At 53.4% G+C, this 18,042-nt stretch overlaps 8 protein-coding genes across 8 annotated transcripts; all 8 read left to right on the top strand.

The window, feature by feature from the left end:
- Positions 1-1,414: 1,414 nt before the first annotated feature.
- Positions 1,415-2,460, top strand: BDW74DRAFT_89960 (uncharacterized protein). The gene is made up of 3 exons (XM_073734025.1): positions 1,415-1,831; positions 1,954-2,113; positions 2,207-2,460. Exons 1-3 carry the CDS (start codon positions 1,571-1,573, stop codon positions 2,218-2,220), a joined length of 435 nt encoding a protein of 144 aa, XP_073579502.1. The 5' UTR covers positions 1,415-1,570; the 3' UTR covers positions 2,221-2,460.
- Positions 2,461-3,666: 1,206 nt separating this feature from the next.
- BDW74DRAFT_182363 (GFA family protein) lies at positions 3,667-4,181 on the top strand (the record flags this gene model as incomplete). The annotated part of the gene is made up of 3 exons (XM_073730240.1): positions 3,667-3,787; positions 3,838-4,046; positions 4,101-4,181. The coding sequence occupies 3 exons, from the start codon at positions 3,667-3,669 to the stop codon at positions 4,179-4,181; spliced, it is 411 nt and encodes a 136-aa protein (XP_073579501.1).
- A 510-nt stretch (positions 4,182-4,691) lies between these two features.
- Positions 4,692-6,151, top strand: BDW74DRAFT_182362 (putative citrate synthase; the record flags this gene model as incomplete). Its single annotated transcript, XM_073730239.1, has 4 exons — positions 4,692-4,903; positions 4,953-5,150; positions 5,195-5,938; positions 6,028-6,151. The coding sequence occupies 4 exons, from the start codon at positions 4,692-4,694 to the stop codon at positions 6,149-6,151; spliced, it is 1,278 nt and encodes a 425-aa protein (XP_073579500.1).
- Positions 6,152-6,649: 498 nt separating this feature from the next.
- BDW74DRAFT_182361 (putative MFS efflux transporter) lies at positions 6,650-8,351 on the top strand (the record flags this gene model as incomplete). The annotated part of the gene is made up of 3 exons (XM_073730238.1): positions 6,650-6,946; positions 7,021-7,881; positions 7,953-8,351. The coding sequence occupies 3 exons, from the start codon at positions 6,650-6,652 to the stop codon at positions 8,349-8,351; spliced, it is 1,557 nt and encodes a 518-aa protein (XP_073579499.1).
- Positions 8,352-8,525: 174 nt separating this feature from the next.
- Positions 8,526-9,298, top strand: BDW74DRAFT_182360 (YbhB/YbcL family Raf kinase inhibitor-like protein; the record flags this gene model as incomplete). Its single annotated transcript, XM_073730237.1, has 2 exons — positions 8,526-8,673; positions 8,721-9,298. The coding sequence occupies 2 exons, from the start codon at positions 8,526-8,528 to the stop codon at positions 9,296-9,298; spliced, it is 726 nt and encodes a 241-aa protein (XP_073579498.1).
- A 586-nt stretch (positions 9,299-9,884) lies between these two features.
- Positions 9,885-13,420, top strand: BDW74DRAFT_170553 (Zn(II)2Cys6 transcription factor domain-containing protein; the record flags this gene model as incomplete). Its single annotated transcript, XM_073727186.1, has 4 exons — positions 9,885-10,380; positions 10,431-11,496; positions 12,022-12,632; positions 13,197-13,420. The coding sequence occupies 4 exons, from the start codon at positions 9,885-9,887 to the stop codon at positions 13,418-13,420; spliced, it is 2,397 nt and encodes a 798-aa protein (XP_073579497.1).
- Positions 13,421-14,103: 683 nt separating this feature from the next.
- On the top strand, positions 14,104-16,443 carry BDW74DRAFT_161011 (MFS transporter). The gene is made up of 3 exons (XM_073725728.1): positions 14,104-14,360; positions 14,408-14,656; positions 14,706-16,443. The coding sequence occupies exons 1-3, from the start codon at positions 14,198-14,200 to the stop codon at positions 16,103-16,105; spliced, it is 1,812 nt and encodes a 603-aa protein (XP_073579496.1). The 5' UTR covers positions 14,104-14,197; the 3' UTR covers positions 16,106-16,443.
- Positions 16,444-17,044: 601 nt separating this feature from the next.
- On the top strand, positions 17,045-17,981 carry BDW74DRAFT_161009 (SDR family oxidoreductase). The gene has a single exon (XM_073725727.1). It carries the CDS (start codon positions 17,103-17,105, stop codon positions 17,901-17,903), a length of 801 nt encoding a protein of 266 aa, XP_073579495.1. The 5' UTR covers positions 17,045-17,102; the 3' UTR covers positions 17,904-17,981.
- The last annotated feature ends 61 nt before the right edge of the window (positions 17,982-18,042 follow it).

Below are 18,042 nucleotides of genomic sequence, written 5' to 3'. Positions count from 1 at the left end.
GCTCCTTCTAAGTCAACACGGTGCTGCGCATCGCAACACCACCATAATCGATGTTCGTTAGGTACAGCCACTAACCGTTCGTTGAGACGTCTCAGGCCGATAGTCTCAACAGGCCAGTCCTTACACCCTAAACATATGACTTCAATGCAACATCCTAGCTGACTTGAACGCGGGGACGGTCATATATCGAGGTGGGTGCAATGCAAGGGAAACTCGGAGCGGTACCGGTACTGTGGCCAGGAATTGATCGGTCATCCCGGCTTCTTTTGCGTTCTGAGTAGTAATGAGCACGGCCGAAGGTGTCAAAGGAGAATTTACTTTGTGATGATCTTTCCCTCTTCTACACCAGACAAATGCGCCGTCGGTGTGCCGTCTTGGATGACAGTAAGCAATATATATACCGCGTCTGCCGTAAGCTCCCTTGCAAGCAAAGTCTGATGCTAACCTGGACTGACAAGGTTTTCTAAGCTTACATATGAGTATCAGTTGAGACCACACCACGTGCCGAATAGCTTCGATTTCCTCGTGAACCTCTATCAGTCAACACCACGCAGCCTTAGTTCTCAGGCCACAACCTCCGTCAGGAAGCACTGGACACACCAACCGCAATCCATGTCAATACTGCAGCAGGTTCGCGAGCCCAGCCTCTATCCAGTCACACACGCCAAGCTTAGTGACACAGCTAGGCTGGAGAAACCATTTCATGCGTTCCACGATGAAGATCTCAAATAAGTCCACGAACCCAACCACAACGGTTCATAGACATCCATTCTGAGTGAAGCGGCAGAGATGCTACAGTATCACGACCATCACGCAGAGTTACTTCTACCTCCGGTGACAGTAACATTCGAAGGTATCTTCGATTGCGACCGGCCTTCCTGGTACTTGGTGCTTCATTTGTGTACAAAGGTTGCAGCCGGGCGTTGACAGCTCATCGTACGTTCGTTGACTCGCAGATGAAGGATGGGGATATGGGGAGAGTCGAGACTCATTCTGCCGAAGCCGCCGCTAGGAGACGAGCCATAGTTCCTGGTTGGGCAGCCCCTGACCGTTGACGAACGCCTGAGTAGATGTGACACGAGGGATATGCGAGTACGGGAACGATGGGCTCTTTCAGGCTGCGGCAAGCGCTGAGGCGCATAGAGCGGATTTATACATCGTAAAAGACTGAGATTGTTCACCGAGAGGTATCAGGACGCTGTGCTATTGAGCGAATCAAGCGTTGTTCCGGAGGTGGAAAAGTAGGAAATCGTCGTCTCTTGCGGCGGCGACGACCCAGCTCCAAGATCGTAGCGGAGCTCAGCTTTACATTAATGTACTCACTTAGCATTATTCTTGCATCGAAGGACTCATAAGTGTACTTAGCAGAGCTTCATGTCAAGTCATTGCGGCAGGGATTATCTACAAAGTGGTTAGCCACGATGCCATCTAATTCCTCGGCGAGTCTCTTCTTAGGCGATACTGACATCAGACTCGCCACTCCAAACACGACAAACCCCAGAGCTGTCCGCTTCTTACCATCTAATTTTCTTCAAGCCACGCGGGAGCATATAGAAACCAAATCGCCATCATGTCTTCGTCTGAAGCAGAATTCCCGTCCATCGACGACCTCAAGCAAGCAGTGGAAAGTGGCCAACGCATCACAGCCGAAAATGTCTCGGTAATCGGCCAACTTGAACGCGAATTGACTGGGTCAACGGGCCCGATGCAGGAGACTGCACAAGCGCTTGTTACGGGGCAGATGGATTTCGATGCGAAACTAGACGAGCTCGCAGTAAAGACCCGGAGCCACATTACGATGCGGGATACGCAGGAGATTGAGGAGATGGAGGTATGCCCAGTCGTCTTGGTCTATGATAACAGCTTAGGAGGCTGTTGTTGACGTTCTGCTTTATGGCAGACTCGGGCATTCAATAAAGCCCCCGGACCAGGCTCCATTGCTAACTAAGTCAGGTCAATCGCAGAGAAGAACAAAGCGCTAGGTCTTCCCCCAGTCTCGACCGATGCGCCGGCAGCTTTTGTGACCAAGGACGATGCGAGGGAGGCCTAGCATGCGGAGGCGACGATCTACGGGGGACAGAATCCGAAAGGTGGAATGGCGGCTCAAATGCAGGTAAGAACTGCGGGGCTATTTCGGAGGACCTAGCGGACGGGATAGCTCCAGCTACCTAGCTATAGGTATGAGCAAAGTGCTAACTCTGCTAAGAGCGCCGCGGATAAGTTGGAGCGCGCTCGGCGTGACAGCTAAGCTGTTGAGGGGATCCAGAGTACATCCAAGACGCTGAACGAAGTACTAGCCAAGCGGCTGATAATTTAGTCAGGATTGACATGCGCTTACGGCAGTCCGCTGTCACGACGATCCTGATCCTGATATACGGTGTGCATCCTGGCCGGGGTCCGAGCCTCTGACTTGGCCTCAATGACCGTACACAATTGGCGGGCTTTCGATGTTTCTACTCCGTAGGCGCATGTCATTTCGACTCTGGCGTTTCAGGATCAGCTTGTCAAAAGAAACTAGCCAATTGGACAATTTATTGTTGTTTTTTGTGAATCCTGCAGATGTGATTTGGAATTGTTCTAGACGCCATGTCAGCTTCGACAACGGCAGACGCTTATCATGCTGCACCGGAATTTTGACGTAGCCAAAGCCGCAGAAACCCGTTTCGCTCCATAAACGCATGGTTCTCGGTTGTGGTGTTTCATGGTAGAGAAAGGTGCACTGACAGACACTCGGCCATGACCTCGCGTGCAAACTTCAAAAAGATGGTTGTGCCATAGCAGTTGAGTTTCAGTTCCACATCTCAGCTCCGCGGTGTAGATCAGCGTCGTAAATCGACGTACTCGCTTCGCCGTGATAAATCGGGTAAATGGCGGATCGACAGCAGAGCTTATCACCGCTGCCCCATCTTCCTCCATTCCTCCATTCCTTCATGCATGATATATTGACCGTGACAAATACTTGCGGCGGCGGCGTTTGGTTTCGGGAACCAGGAATCAGGAGCTGAGCTGCAGGACAGTTGCGACCGGGAACATTTCGCAGTGTCGGGCTGAAGAAGAGCCCAGCTGCAGTCTAGCTCCAGGACCGGGCAGAAGCGATTGGTTCCGTGCGCAGGCTCGCGTCGAGTTGATGGAGAAATACTCCAGAGGAGATCCGGTTCGTTGGTGAGGCTGGGGTTGCCCCTCTCTGCCCCTCCGCCCCTCCATAGCTGCGATCGTCAAAACATTCCCAGCTCGTCATGTCGCGGTGCTTGCGGCGATAAAGAACGAGGTAGAAGGTTCATAGAAGACAAAGCAGACAAAGTGAGGCTCGTAGAACGTCAATTGGCGTGGATGGAGGAGAAAGAGCGGGCTCGAGACGAGCAGGAGGGGAGACGAACGGGAGTGACGCAAGGTGTGTTTGTTGAGTCGTCCCCGCCTCCTCGCACCTTCCCCTCCATCATGACAAATTCCCAGCTTAGCTCTCTTCTCTCGCTGGTTCTCGGTGAGTTGTGATCGTCTGGCCCATGGAATTCTGGATCAGCAACGGAATTCTGCAGAACAATGCCGTGGTTATAAATACCGTGCCCCTTCCTCAAGGGTCCTCAATTCTGAGCACCTTGATCGCTATTCTCTCCTCTCATCCAATCAGACACCCAAATCCCCAAGCTTACTAGCTCTACCATCACAATGCCTCTTACCGGACACTGTCTCTGTGGTGCTGTCACCTACAAGGCCGAGGTTGATCAGCCTCTCATCACTGCCTACGACCACTGCGACGACTGCCAGCGCCAGAGCGGTTCCACCTACTGTATGTTTTCCCTTCTCGGCGACTGCGCGACCACTTTCTAATCTCTCCAGCCCTCGTCGCCGTCGTTCCCAAGGACTCCCTGACCATCAACGGCCCCACCAAGAGCTACGCGAAGAACGGTTCCTCCGGCAAGGCCGTCCACCGCATCTTCTGCTCCGAATGCGGTTCGCCCATCGCTCACGACCCCGAAGCCGCTCCTCCGATCATCGCCCTGAAAGCTGGTACTCTGGACACCGAGATCAAGAAGAAGCTCAAGCCAGTACGTCGCACGCTTCGCTCCAATCCTAGAATATTTACTGACGCGCCGCGATAGGACACCGAGATCTGGACCGTAGGAAAGCTTCCCTTCTGCCAGGAGCACCTCGAGAAGCCCTTCGAGTACATGCCTAACTAAATGATGATGGACGATTCATGAATGGACGACAGCAGTTTTATTGCGCGATAATATAGCAAATTGAATTCTTTTTGATCTTTATCTGGCCACTTTCCGGTCCCGCACCTGTATCAAACTACCTAGTTGCTTGCCATCACAAATTCGCGTGGTCGTGTGATCCTGAACGACCTGATGCTCGAAAATGCCTCAAGGTAGACGTTTGCCTCCTCATATTACTCCAACTCAGCCCCTTTTCAGGTCGCGCGTCTTCCAATCACATCCCGAAACATAGCCAGGATCAGGTGAACAAACATGGTGTTGTGAGACAAGAAAATCGCCGCTTGGGCGGGAGAGCTACACAGGCCATGGATGATTCATCACCTGTGTGAGGCGTTACTACCAATTCGTTTCAATCGCGAGTATTTGCGATCGGACTCGGACATTGGCTCGCTCCGGAGCTATTCCAATTCAAAGATACAAAAGCTGACCTTCACGCGGACAGAATATAGCTCAATCTACGAATATCTAACGATGTCATCGGGCACGCTCTACATACGGGACTCGCGAACTGACGGGCGGTACGAGATTCCAATCCGAAAGAACTCCATATCGGCAGTAGATTTCAAGAGGATAAAGGCTTTGGGGGTTGGGACAAACCGCGCCGATCAGATATCAGGCGGACTGAGGTTGCATGATCCAGGGCTACAGAATACGACTGTGCTTGAGTCCGCCATCAGCTTCTCGTATGCAGCGCAGTGATTTCATACCTTTTATCGAGGCTGACATTATCAGAGATCATGAGCGAGGCCTCCTTCTCTTTCGTGGCTATAGCTTGGAAGAACTGTGGACTAGCGACTTCGAAGACATGATGTATCTGCTGGTATGGGGCTCATATCCAAAGCCGCCGCAAAAGGAGCAGCTTCGATTGAAGTTGGCCGCGCAAATGCTAGCTGTACCAGGGACCGTTCAGATGGCTATACGGGCATTGCCGTACGTACTCTACGCCTGGTTCTTACCATGGCTGACTAGCCCAGCAACAACACTCCTCCGCTCGCCCTCATGCTAGCAGGTCTATCCACCTACCTATCCTGCATACCCGACTCTATTCCTGCTTCAACCAACGCGCACCAATACCGAGCTAATCGCGAAAACGTGGACAACGCCATTCTACGTACGGTCGCCGCATACGCAGTCGTGTTCGGAATCGTCGCTAGCCACCGCAAGAACATCCCCTTCACCCCACCATCGCATGACAGAACCTACTGCGAGAACCTCTTCATCATGGCGGGTATAGTGGACCCAGCGACAGGAACACCAGACCCAGTCAAGCTCTCCTGCTTCCGCCGCTTTGCCATGCTCAATGCCGACCACGGCATGGCACTAACCGTCTTCTCCGCGCTCGTCACTGCCTCCTCGCTTACAGACCCAGTTTCATGCCTCATCACCTCAGTTGCATCAGCCTGGGGCCCACTGCATTTTGGCGCAACCGAATCTGCCCAGCGCGCCTTGGCCGAAATCGGCACTGAAGCCGGAATCCCCGCATTCCTAGACGAAGTCAAACAGGGTCACAAAAGGCTATTTGGATATGGCCACCGCGCGTATAAGGGAATCGACCCCCGAGTACGTTATGTCCAGTCGATCCTTGAGGATCTGCCGCCTACCCCTCTCCTAAAACTATCCGAGGCCATTGAACGTGCTGCATCGGGGGACAACTATTTTCGCAGCAGAGGGCTCTACCCCAATGCGGACTTCTATGGGAATTTTGTTTTTACTGGAGTGTGAGTGGCCTTCCTTGTTTGCCTGTGACGATGGCGTATGCTATGAATGATTCGATGTTTCGGCTGACGCTGATTGCTTGTTTGGTTAGAGGATTCGAGGTCGAGATGATCCCGGCGGCTATGCTTGCACAGCGGATCATGGGCATCATGGCACATTGGAGGGAGTACATGCGTGAGTTTGCCCCAGTCCTTCCAGTTACGCTGCAACGGTGATGTACCGCCGGGGTATTACGTTCTGTTCTGACGACCCTGCTACGTCTCTAGTAACATGCGGTAAATTGTTTCGTCCAGCGCATCTCTACACCGGGGATGCACGGGAGGATACGTACCAACCGAAGATCTGAGTCTGGACCCGGGCTTGGTTCTCGGTCGAACTTGGTTCTGAGACAATGTATCCTGTCCTACGTTCGTTGGTTTGACCTAGCTAGCTTGTTTGATGGGCGGAAGGTGTTTGGTCAACGCCGTGGAAGTTCTGAAACGATAGGTAGTCCGGTTTTTCGTGCTTGCTGTATACTTACGCTTCAGTAGTCAAGGGTTTGTCAATCAAGCCAATTAATCAATCAAATATACTCTTTCGCTACTTCAGGTACTGCGTACATCCACCTTAGGTTGCAGGTCCATCTACTTTACTATAACTCAATGCATACTCAGGTCCCCTTGACGACTATCCCTTGGACTCCAAACATGATACCTCACAAGGAACCCACGACTATGCCTCAAGTAACAGAGACAACGCCCCTCCTGGCACCAGAATCCTCGCCCTCACCCTCACCTTCATCTTTATCCACATCCTCAAATCCACCCTCCAAGCCCACCAATGCCGCAGACACCACAACCCCCAAGAACACATTCACCCCCTCCCAAAAACGTCTCATCATCCTCACGGCCTTCCTAGCCTCGACCTTATCCCCCCTAAGCTCAAACATCTACTACTCGGCTCTCAACGCCCTCGCGACCGAACTCCATGTCTCCCAGTCGCAGATAAATCTCACGATTACGACGTATATGGTACGCACTCTTTTCTCCAAATCCACCTAGAACCAATACTCTGAAGATAGCTAATGGCAGAAATGAGGATGTAGATATGCCAAGCCCTCTCCCCAACCCTAACAGCGACCCTCTCCGACACCCACGGGCGTCGACCAGCGTACATATTATGCCTTACGCTGTACATCATATCCAACATCGCATTGTCACGATGCCACTCCTACAGATCTCTTCTTGTTTTCCGCGCTCTCCAGAGCACAGGCATCTCCGGCACAGTCGCGCTCTCGGCGGCCGTTGCGGCGGATATCATTGAGCCTCATGAACGAGGGGTGTACATAGGTTTTACGTCTTTGGGGAATATCCTCGCACCGAGTCTGGGACCGGTGCTGGGGGGTGTTATTACGGGGGGAAGATTTGGGTGGAGGGGGGTCTTTGGGTTCCTTGCTGTTGCAGGGATGGTTGTGTTGGGGATGTTGGTTGTGGTTCTGCCAGAGACGAAGAATACTCGATCGAATAGCAAGACAGAGGTCGACGAGGAAGTGCTCAGGAGAGAACGAACACCAGCGCACACAGATGGGCCTGCAAAGAAGCAGCGGAAATTCGCAGTCCCAAATCCATTCGCGTCTCTCCGGCTGCTGGGCCATCGTCCCGCAGGCCTGATTCTTCTCTCGAACGGACTTGTCTTCGCTAGCTACTACTCCGTGACAGCAGGAATCCCAGTGCAGTTTGAGAGACTGTATGGGTTCAAAGATATTGGGATTGGACTTGTTTTTCTTCCCGCAGGTGTCGGGTCCTTGGTTTCTGCGGCTTTCTGCGGGAAGATTATGGATTGGAATTATAGAAGGGTGCAAAGAGAGTATCAAGACACAAACGGAGCTGCGGATGGAAATGGAACAAGAAAGGATACAGAATTCCACATCGAACGCGCAAGACTGCAAATAGGGGGTCCAATGGCAGTGAGTACAGTAGCACCCATACCAGACTCCAATATGCAGGTGAAAAAACGATACTAATAATAGCTCTATAGCTTCTGAGCGCCCTCGCACTCCTACTCTACGGCGTGGTTCTCGATCTGCAGCCTCCCCTCGCGGTTTCCCTGGCCCTGATCTTCCTCGTCTCTTTTTCCATCACAGCCTCCTACAACGTGATGAACGTGCTACTGGTCGATCTGTACTACAGCACACCGGCAACGGTGATGGCAACAAACAATTTCGTGCGGTGCTTTCTCGGCGCGGCGAGTACAGCGCTTGTCACGCCGATGGTGGAGAGGTTTGGCAACGGGCGGACATATAGCGTTGTGTCGGCGGTGATCGTAGCCGTTTGTTGTCCGATTTTGGGCATGGCCTATGCGAATGGCGTACAATGGCGAGTACAGCGGGACCAGAAGCAAAAGCGAAGTTTCGGTGTGGACGATGGAACGGTGTAGAAATGATCAGAGCTCCTATTTAACTCGCCGGGAGTCGATAGTCACCGAGATCTAGAAATGCCACGAGTTACACATTTCAATTGATGTTGTTCGTATAAAAGGGTAGTCTGCTGAGGATGGATCATGAGTAGTGGCCAAGGACAAGATAATCAGTGACAAAAGGAGACCGGCAAGATGCTCCTCCAAAGACTCTTTTATCTCACCTCGGTGTTCTTGATGGCCTTGGGGCAAATTGACCCCTTGCCACATGGGCTGCCTCCCCTTGATCTTCGGTACCCCAAAGCACCATGGGTGCTTCCGGGAGACACGCTCAACATGTCAGGTATGATGGCTCAGGCCTCCGTACGAATGCAGTACTAAACCCGCTAGACACGCATCCCTTGCCGCAAATCAGCAGCATCCGTTTCCACGCAAACTCAACGTATCTGATCGTCATGGTGGACCTCGACGTCCAAGTCGGGCGCACCTCAACGGTTATCCTCCACTGGTTTCAACCAAACATGGTGATGCACAACGACAAGCCGTGGCTAGAGTCGGAGGGCCATGGGAAGGGCCCGTTCGGCAAACACCCGGCGGAATATATTTCTCCCCAACCCCCGCCAAACACGCATCACCGGTACGTCTTTCTTGCATTCGAGCAACACGAGCAGTACATGTTCCCCGGCTGTTTCGGGCATATTTTCCCCAAGACGATGGAGGCACGGGCCGGGTTTGACCTCCGTCAGTTTGTTGAGGTCACTGGCCTTCAACGTCCCGTGGCTGGTAACTATTTCTTTGTCAACAATAACGAACCTGGCACAGTGACGTCGAGCACGCCCACCCCGACGCCAACGACAACGTGGATCAGAACGGCTCCCTGTAGCCAGCCGGTGATTGCAACGGCTACCAGTACAGCAGAGGTTCGGGAGCATGTGAGGGGGGCGCAAGGGCGGCAAACTGTCATGTAGCACAGGTGGATAGCAGGACGGGTGGGGATACTATCCGCTGGCGGTTGGATGGGCCGCGTTGATCCCCTTGTTCCGGCAGTTAATTAGTCCAAGACACGGTGTAACCCGCATGGTTTAGGGCAGTCCGTTAGATGTTGGAGCGTAGAGAATCCAGAGTCGTTGATTCGCTGAACTTCTTCCTTACGTAGACCGGGTCCGAGGCCGGTTCTAAACTAGGCGTGATGAACTTGCAGGAACTCGACCTACTGCAGCATTCATGGTGCCACAGCGCCGGCGATAAGCATTTACATTCTTTTCTTAGCATAGCACGAACCATGCGTGGGTTTCGCCAGTAATCGAGCGAACACCCAGGTTTCAAGCAGCTTGTGGACACACCATGTGGTACGTGGATCATGTAACCTAGACCGGCCAGCCAGAGCAAGAAACGCAGCGCTATTGCTACCCAGACTCCACCCGGCCGTTGCGGCCTTTCTCGGAGGAATGCTGTTGGACTGTGGAAGTGGTAGAGTTTGCCTCATCATATATACGCCACCAAGCTGGCAATCCGGACTTGAAACTTCTCCACATTGCAGAGACGAATCTCATCATGAATCAGCTCAAAGAAAGCGACTTTTCCTCTTCTGACAAGCAGACCAAGAGTGTCAAATGGGGCGACATCCCCCCTGATAAGCTGCCAAAGAGCGTTAAAATCCGCCAGACCTGCAACGCCTGCCAGCAAGCCAAGATCAAATGTAGCCACGAGAGACCCTCTTGTAAACGATGCCAGAAGCATAACATCGAATGTGTTTACAGCATATCCCGCCGTCTAGGGAGACCCGCCAAAAAGAGAGATCCGCGTCTTGACTCCACCGGCCACAGTGACAGCGGCGTGAGTAAGAAGGTGCGAAGTCAGAGAAAGAAGAAGGTTAAGGAAGAGCCGATGCCAGACCTTGGTGCAAATGATGGGTCGGTTGACGGCGACGACAAGCCACTCTTCGATAAGCTTCCGTTTGAGCATGGTCATACCGATGAGATGTCGGTCGAAGGCGCGAGTCTGCCGACCCCGTCCTTCATGGACATCGTCACGGCGCCACCCTTCTCAGGTCCGTTTTTCCCAACCCATGATAATGACCTGACTAACCCGGGTGTCTAGTAGTTTCAGACTTCGACATGGCCTCGGATAGCTGGCTTCACGAATTCATGTCCAACCCCTTCACCGATCCAGGCCAGGATTGCGGGTTCATGGATCAGATTGACAACGATGGCAAGGGAGATGACCGAATGTCGATGGACTTGGATAGTCTGCCGATTACATCGGAAGGGTTTTCAGATTCAACATCCGAAGCACTGGATGCGCCGTCGACCTCGAGTTGTTATTCCGGCGTCAATGACTGCCTAGCTCATGGCATTTCCCTTCCCAGTAGCAGTCAAGGATGTTTCCCGGGCAATTCAGTCTATCCTGAACAACTAAAACAAGAGACATTTCCTCGGGCGCAGCCACTCCCAATTCTGGGCGCAGATTTAGGAGAACCGTCAAACTTCTTCACTCCGGTCGGCACAAAGCGGTCGCACGATTACAGCTTTCCGGAAGAAGACTTCAAGAAAAGCATCAACAGCTTTTCAAATATCTTCCCATGCCAGAATCACGAGCAAGTGGTTCGGGATCTAATCAGACTAAACGCTTGTGCCATACAATCCGGTCCTACAGTTGCCATTGACACGATTTTGACACGGCAGAGGATGCTGCAGCAATTGATTGACACAATCCTGCAGTGTCGCGGTTGTTCACGAATCAGGGTGGACTTTCTCATGATTGTCATCCTCAGCATTGATAGCGTGATTACTGCGCTAGACACCATAACCTCTGCCGAAAATGATGTAGTAGAGCGGTTCTTCCCCGACTATTTTGGTGCTTTGGCGCAGGAGTATAGGCCTGACGCTGGGCTAGTAACACTCTCCCGAAGGTTCAAAGGCGGCAATGTGCAGTTCAGGACGCAGGTTGATGCATGTCCACTGATAATCGGGGGCTTTTGCGTGCCATCTGAGGAGAAATGCGCATTCGTGAAGCGAGTACTGAAACGGCGACTCGAGGGCTTGCAGAGAACAGTCCGGCGGATCCTTGCCTACACGCAGGAGTTCCTAACACCATCGAGGGGTCGGGTGATGATGATGAAAGAGACGTATCAGAGACTGCGACTGATCATGATGAAGCTTGACATGTTGACTAGGTCGTGACGTAATTTTCTTGCTTTCAGAACCCCATAATCAAAGTCTATCATCCTGGTTGAGACACCTTGCGCCGATTATCGTAGTCAAATTTGCCCGAAAGGCCTCAGCTGCCTCGTCGTCAGGTAGCGATGAGCGTCAGCGCCCAATCTGGCCCAGATGACTGAGGTGGTAATCATACCCAGGTTATAGTTGACTGTGCAACGCTCGGCGGATCGGAGGAAGTGTGTGGTTTCACGATGACTTTGGCTGCGCGAAAGGACGGGCCAACAGGGCTTGCAACTTGATGTGATGGAAATTGTGAGGCTGATGAATGACTCTTTCCTCACGAACCCGAGGTTGTATTGCCTATCCGTCGACATCGAAGCTAGCATTGCGCATGTGAAGGGGGGCCGTGTTTGGGAATCACTGCTACCCTCTATATTAGCCTCTCCCGTTTCATCAGGCGTACCAAACGCCCGTTCAGGGGCAGAGCATATACATCAGGGGCCAACAATGCCGACATACCTCAACTTCAGCACAGCAAAAAAAACCACCAACTCTCTGTCCCTCGACCGCATAATTTATTCCCTCATCCTCACTTCGATGGAGTCAGAAACTGGGTGCCAGTGTTCGATAGGGGCTTTGCAGGTTACGAATGAAATCCGAAGCGTGCCGACTGTGGTGGAACTCGAAACAATTCTCGGGCTGGTTGATCGCATACATATCCAGGGCCAAGCTATGCTCAAATGCAAAGAATGCCGAGCGAACCCCGGATCGACCCTCTTGACGCTCCCAGCCCTCACAGACCAGTCCCTTGCTCTTTTCGAGGCTGCCCGCTTGGCATACAACGTTACGCGGAAAGACGCGCTGTTCGACCCCTCGCTGCCCCAGTTCCTATGCATACGGAGTAAGATACAACTAGGGCAGATGGACCTCGACGCTGATGAGACGGTGGTGCTGGTACGGATGCTTCTTGGGAAGAGCTCGATGAAACTTCTGGAACTGTTGAAGGGACTGCGAACTCTTGCGAAGGATTGTGGGCAGTCACATAGAGCAGGGGCTGCGACGTTGAGAGCATGCGAGTCTTCGGTCGAGCCGTCAATCCATCGTCTAGCCGTCTTCATGGAGCAGATTGAAGCTGAAACAGGTAAGCACGTCGTTTTGAGTTCGTGATGGTGGAGCTGACGATGTATAGGGAGTTAAGTGGGCGGTATGCATGTTGAGGCAAGAAAAATGCTAGCCGGGTTATTCCTGTTGATTGTCCCTTGTACTGCTGTTCATAACTGAGTAATTGGAGGGTATCATAACAACGGGGCGCGTTGGCAAAGTAGGTAGCAGACCATATAGAAATATCATTGGAAGGGCGTTGAGGATATACAGCGCGGAAGAATAGACGCCTCCTGCCTCAGTTCACGATGTTCCCCATGACCATTCCTACCATGTTGATGTCGAGTCGCTGATCCGATGGCGCAGAGCAGGCCTAGTTTACCGAGGCCAAGGTCGTTCGAAGTGTCCGGTCCACTGTCCCCAGCCAATTACCTTGTCGGCTAGTGCCTTCTTGACTTCGCGCTTGGTGACCTTGTCAGGCCGATCGAAATGAAGAGGCTCGTTGAGGGCGATGACGGTATATACATATCGATGGACTCCATGACCGAGAGGAGCAGCCGCGCCCATGTATGGTGTCCCCCTCATGGTCGGTACAAACCCCCAGCCTGCAAGAGTGAGGCGGCCAGCACAATTCCTGTCTTGTTCGATATCGTCGGGGAACACCTCGGTCGTGGTAGGTGGGATACCGAAGAAGAGGCCGTGATTAATGATGGAGAATGGTATAGGTGCATCAAGATCCTCACAGATCAAAGCATATTGCTTGACGTCGAGGTGGCTTGGTGGCCTCCATCGAAGCTCTGGGATCTTGCCGATCTTCCCGTCGTCTAAGCAAGTGTGGTTTGGGAGTAGATGGGAGCCGGAATGGCCGCACTCCGGCGCCTCGAGAATGATGTTCGGCTCTGGATGGTGACTGAACGCGCGATGTTGAATAATCTGCCGCGAGTCGTGGCCTCGGATACGATATAGCAGCCGGCTCAAGAGAAAGGCGATCCAATTGATGACGAGCAAGATGGCGGAGGTCAGGGTACGAAACATCTCGAATGGAAAAACGAGCGACTAGGTCGGAATATACTGTAGGTAGAGAAATCGTAAAGTAGCGAGAGTGGGATACCTAAATAGAAGAGGAGGAAGAACGGATTGACAAGAAGTGACCGGGCCCAAAAGAGGAAGGAGGTCGGGCCGGCACCGGGTGCGCTTCCCTGCGAGGGTGTTCGGGTATTTTCGAGGGAACACAAGGCCTTCAACTTCAGCTGTCTGACATGATGCTAATGAGCCGGCTGACCTGCTGCCCATCATCTCAATTGCCCTCAAGTATTTACCTTCCTAGCCTGTTGATGCCTTGTTGCCTCATTGCGTTGGTATAGATTCACTGGCCAATCACATCATGGAAGGTACTGGGATGACCGCCTTCCGTTGTCAGAATACTGCCCGCTGAAAAAGCGGTGAGGTCTATCCGGGCGTTCCGTTGTTTGGGTCGTCATCGACCAAAGACGAGAGGCCGTTGGACGAAAGGAAGCAGGGCTGCCAGCTCCACTGCAACTGCCGGCCCTGCTTTCCAGCCATGCTGCTCTCGTGAAGTTTTGTTTCTTCCTTACAGTCTTCATCATGGCGTCCTTCTCCCAGCTCCCCTCGTCGCCTGAAGAGGCGGGCTCCGGTCGCCGTTCCCCGCGGTACCGCGGCGAGGATACCTCCCCCACAGACCGTCGCGAGATTTGGGGCTGGTATGCTTACGGGGTCGCTGCCGAAGTGTTTGCCGTGTGCGGCGTCGGTATGTTCATCGGGGGGTATTCTGAGGGCTGATGCTGACTTTTTTAGGTTCGTTTCTCCCTCTCACCCTAGAGCAATTAGCCCGCGAACAGGGATTCTTCTCCTCGAGCCATCGACCATGCGTCGGTCCGGACGCGCCCACCGCCGGTAACGGGACTGCGCCGGCGAACGAAGCCTGTGTCGTCCCGGTGTTGGGCATGGAGATCAACACGGCGAGTTTTGCGATGTACACCTTCTCGCTGGCGGTGCTCATCCAAGCCTTGACCCTCGTGTCCTTTAGCGCTCTTGCGGATTACGGTGAGACGGTAAATGTCCCGGGATGATGTCGTTATACTGACTTGGCCAGAAAATAACCGAAAGACACTACTGCTGACATTCGGCTTCGTCGGATCCGCGACGTCCATGCTTTTCATGCTGATTGCACCGCCGGTCTTCATACTCGGGGCCCTCTTGGTCATTATCGGCGTCACCTGCCTCGGTTCCTCGTTTGTCGTCCTCAATTCGTTCCTGCCTATCCTCGTCGCAAACGACCCTTCGATTCAGACTGCCTCGGACAAGAATGGAGGCGAGCTCCACAACCTTCCCGACGCAGACGATTTCTCTTTGCGGTCGTGGACGGATGATGAGGATAATGGTGACCCTTTTGGGCCGGCGGAGTCTGGGAAACCTGCAGAGTCTGAAAAGACTTCTGGCGCTACATCTCCGGAACTGCAGCTCTCCACGAGCATTTCGTCGCGCGGAGTGGGATTGGGTTACTTTGCCGCGGTTTTTGTGCAGATTCTGAGCATCCTGATGCTGTTTACATTGTCCAAGACATCCATGGGCAAAGCTCACCCGACTCTGCCGCTGCGGTTTGTTTTGCTCTTGGTCGGTATCTGGTGGGCCGCATTCACTGTCGTCTGCGGTCGATGGTTGCGAACCCGCCCTGGACCTCCTTTGGACGACGTCGCACCGGGCGCCGGCTACCGTCGGAAATGGCGCGTCTGGCTACACCTGGTGGGATTCGCCTGGAAGTCCCTCTGGAACACCATCAAGGTCGCACTGAAGCTGCGTGAAGTAGTTATCTTCCTGGCCGCCTGGTTCCTGATTTCCGACGCAATAGCAACAGTATCCGGAACAGCGATCCTTTTCGCCCGGACAGAGCTCCATCTAAGTACCGTCTCCGTCGGCTTGCTCTCCATAACAGCAACGATGTCCGGAATGGCCGGCGCATTCCTCTGGCCCATCGTAGCCCGACGGTTCGGCCTAGCCTCCAACCACACGATCTTCCTCTGCATAGCCCTCTTCGAGATCATCCCATTGTATGGAATGCTAGCGTACATCCCTTTCATCAAGAAATGGGGCGTCCTTGGGCTGCAACAACCCTGGGAAATCTTTCCGCTGGGCATCGTCCACGGCGTCGTCTCCGGCGGCCTGGCATCATACTGCCGCTCGCTCTTCGGCGAGCTGATCCCACCCGGCAGCGAAGCAGCGTTTTACGCGCTCTACGCGGCCACCGATAAGGGTTCCTCATTCGTGGGGCCGGCTATTGTCGGTGCCCTTATCGATGCGACTGGCTCTGTCCGCTCCGGCTTCATTTTCATTGGTGTTCTTGTCGTGCTGCCGATGCCGCTAGTGTGGCTGGTTAATGCGCAGCGTGGGAGGAAGGATGCGCTGGCTATGGTGGCTGCGGGACATCGAGCTAAACCTGGCGATGGTGAGACTGCCGGTGAGGAATGGGAGGGGGAGGGGTTGCTTAGGTCGTAAGCAGCCAAGCAGCCCAAGGGTATTTCGTACTTTGTATACCAGGCCAAGATGTATATATGATACCTGGTATGATTCATAGAGTAGATGATTGAATGCGATATGAGGAATTGACAATCCAATCGTCCCCGAGTACGAAGTAACTCTTGCTTTTCCCTTGGTTAACTCCGTAGACAGCAGGGTCCTCCGCTCCGTAACCTGCCACGTAGCCCAGAAAGTCAATTCAGCTCAATTGCATGAGACAGGTCATTAAGGTTGTCTGGGATACCGCACCTCCGTCCTCCGTTGTCCGTATAGTCCCATCTAGCCTAGTAAGTCTACCCCTCATTCTCCCAGTCTAACCATTACCAACCCCTCCGTCAGCCCCCGCGGCCAGCCCCAAGTCTTGAGCCCCTTACACAGACCTGACAAAGTCAATTGTAAGCAGGACAAGAAAACTCAGGATATGCTCGTCAAACCTATCAAGTCCTCAATTGAGTAGAACTTGCTTATGGAAATCTGTCTAATCGCTTACGCTGAGATGTATAGACCTCGGAGTTGGCTGGCCGAGAGCACGCCCCACCCCGCGCAAGGTTTCATGGCGTCATAGACCCAGCGCCCCTCAGTGTCTCCTGCACAGCGTGCCAGGGTGCCCAGCACACGCTGTGCCTCGACCGGTCTGCAGCGTACAGAAACTCCGAGCTCTGGATGGAGGGGCAGTATGAACACATAGTATAAAGAGCCCCATCCATTCGTCCCTGTTTGCAGTCAGCCCATCAGGTTCTCCCATCTTCCGAGTCCCCGCTTCGAAGCTTCGTGAAATCATCACCACGTCATCACCTGTCCGCTGTATTGCTACTTAAACGTCTCGATTGTCTGCTTCTATAGCCCCTTCACACAAACCAATCAAGCAACCAAAACAAAACACCTTCCCTCCTTTCTACCTACCTCTACTACCACCACCACAACAACAACCACCACCACAACAACAACCACCACCACAACAACAACCACCACCACAATGCCTCAGGAAGTCCCCGCCGCCTCCTCCGTCAAGGACCTCTTCAGCCTCAAGGGCAAGGTCGTCGTCATCACCGGCGCCTCCGGCCCCCGCGGCATGGGCATCGAAGCTGCCCGCGGCTGCGCCGAGATGGGCGCCAACGTCGCAATCACCTACGCCTCGCGCCCCGAGGGCGGCGAGAAGAACGCAAAGGAGCTGTCCGAGACGTACGGCGTTAAGGCTAAGGCCTACAAGCTCGACATCGGCGACTACGCGAGCGTCGAGAAGCTGGTTAAGGACGTGATCGCCGAGTTCGGGCAGATCGACGCCTTCATCGCCAACGCCGGCCGCACCGCCAACAGCGGCATCCTCGACGGCTCCGTCGAGGACTGGATGGAGGTCATCCAGACCGATCTGAACGGCACCTTCCACTGCGCCAAGGCCGTTGGCCCGCACTTCAAGCAGCGCGGCAAGGGCTCCTTTGTCATTACCTCGTCCATGAGCGGTCACATCGCCAACTTCCCCCAGGAGCAGACGAGTTACAACGTTGCGAAGGCGGGATGCATCCACATGGCTCGTTCGCTGGCGAACGAGTGGAGGGACTTTGCCCGTGTCAACTCCATCTCCCCCGGTTACATCGACACCGGTCTGTCGGACTTCGTCGACCAGAAGATCCAGGACCTCTGGATGTCCATGATCCCCATGGGCCGCAACGGTGATGCGAAGGAGCTGAAGGGTGCTTATGTCTATCTTGTTTCTGATGCCAGCACGTACACCACTGGTGCGGACCTGGTCATTGACGGTGGCTACACCTGCCGGTAAATATTTTGTAATTAGCAAGTTAACGAGCCTGGAGCTTGGTATATTTTTGAATGAGAATATGATGAATGACACTCAACTATGAAGATCCTGAAGTTCCTTTAGACAATAATGCCGTAGTACAATCGAAGTCCTGGGTCTA

Source organism: Aspergillus multicolor (assembly GCF_047715735.1).
Source record: "Aspergillus multicolor strain CBS 133.54 unplaced genomic scaffold BDW74scaffold_35, whole genome shotgun sequence".
NCBI classification, from domain to species: Eukaryota; Fungi; Ascomycota; class Eurotiomycetes; order Eurotiales; family Aspergillaceae; genus Aspergillus; species Aspergillus multicolor.
This window is presented reverse-complemented; position numbering and strand designations above follow the sequence as displayed.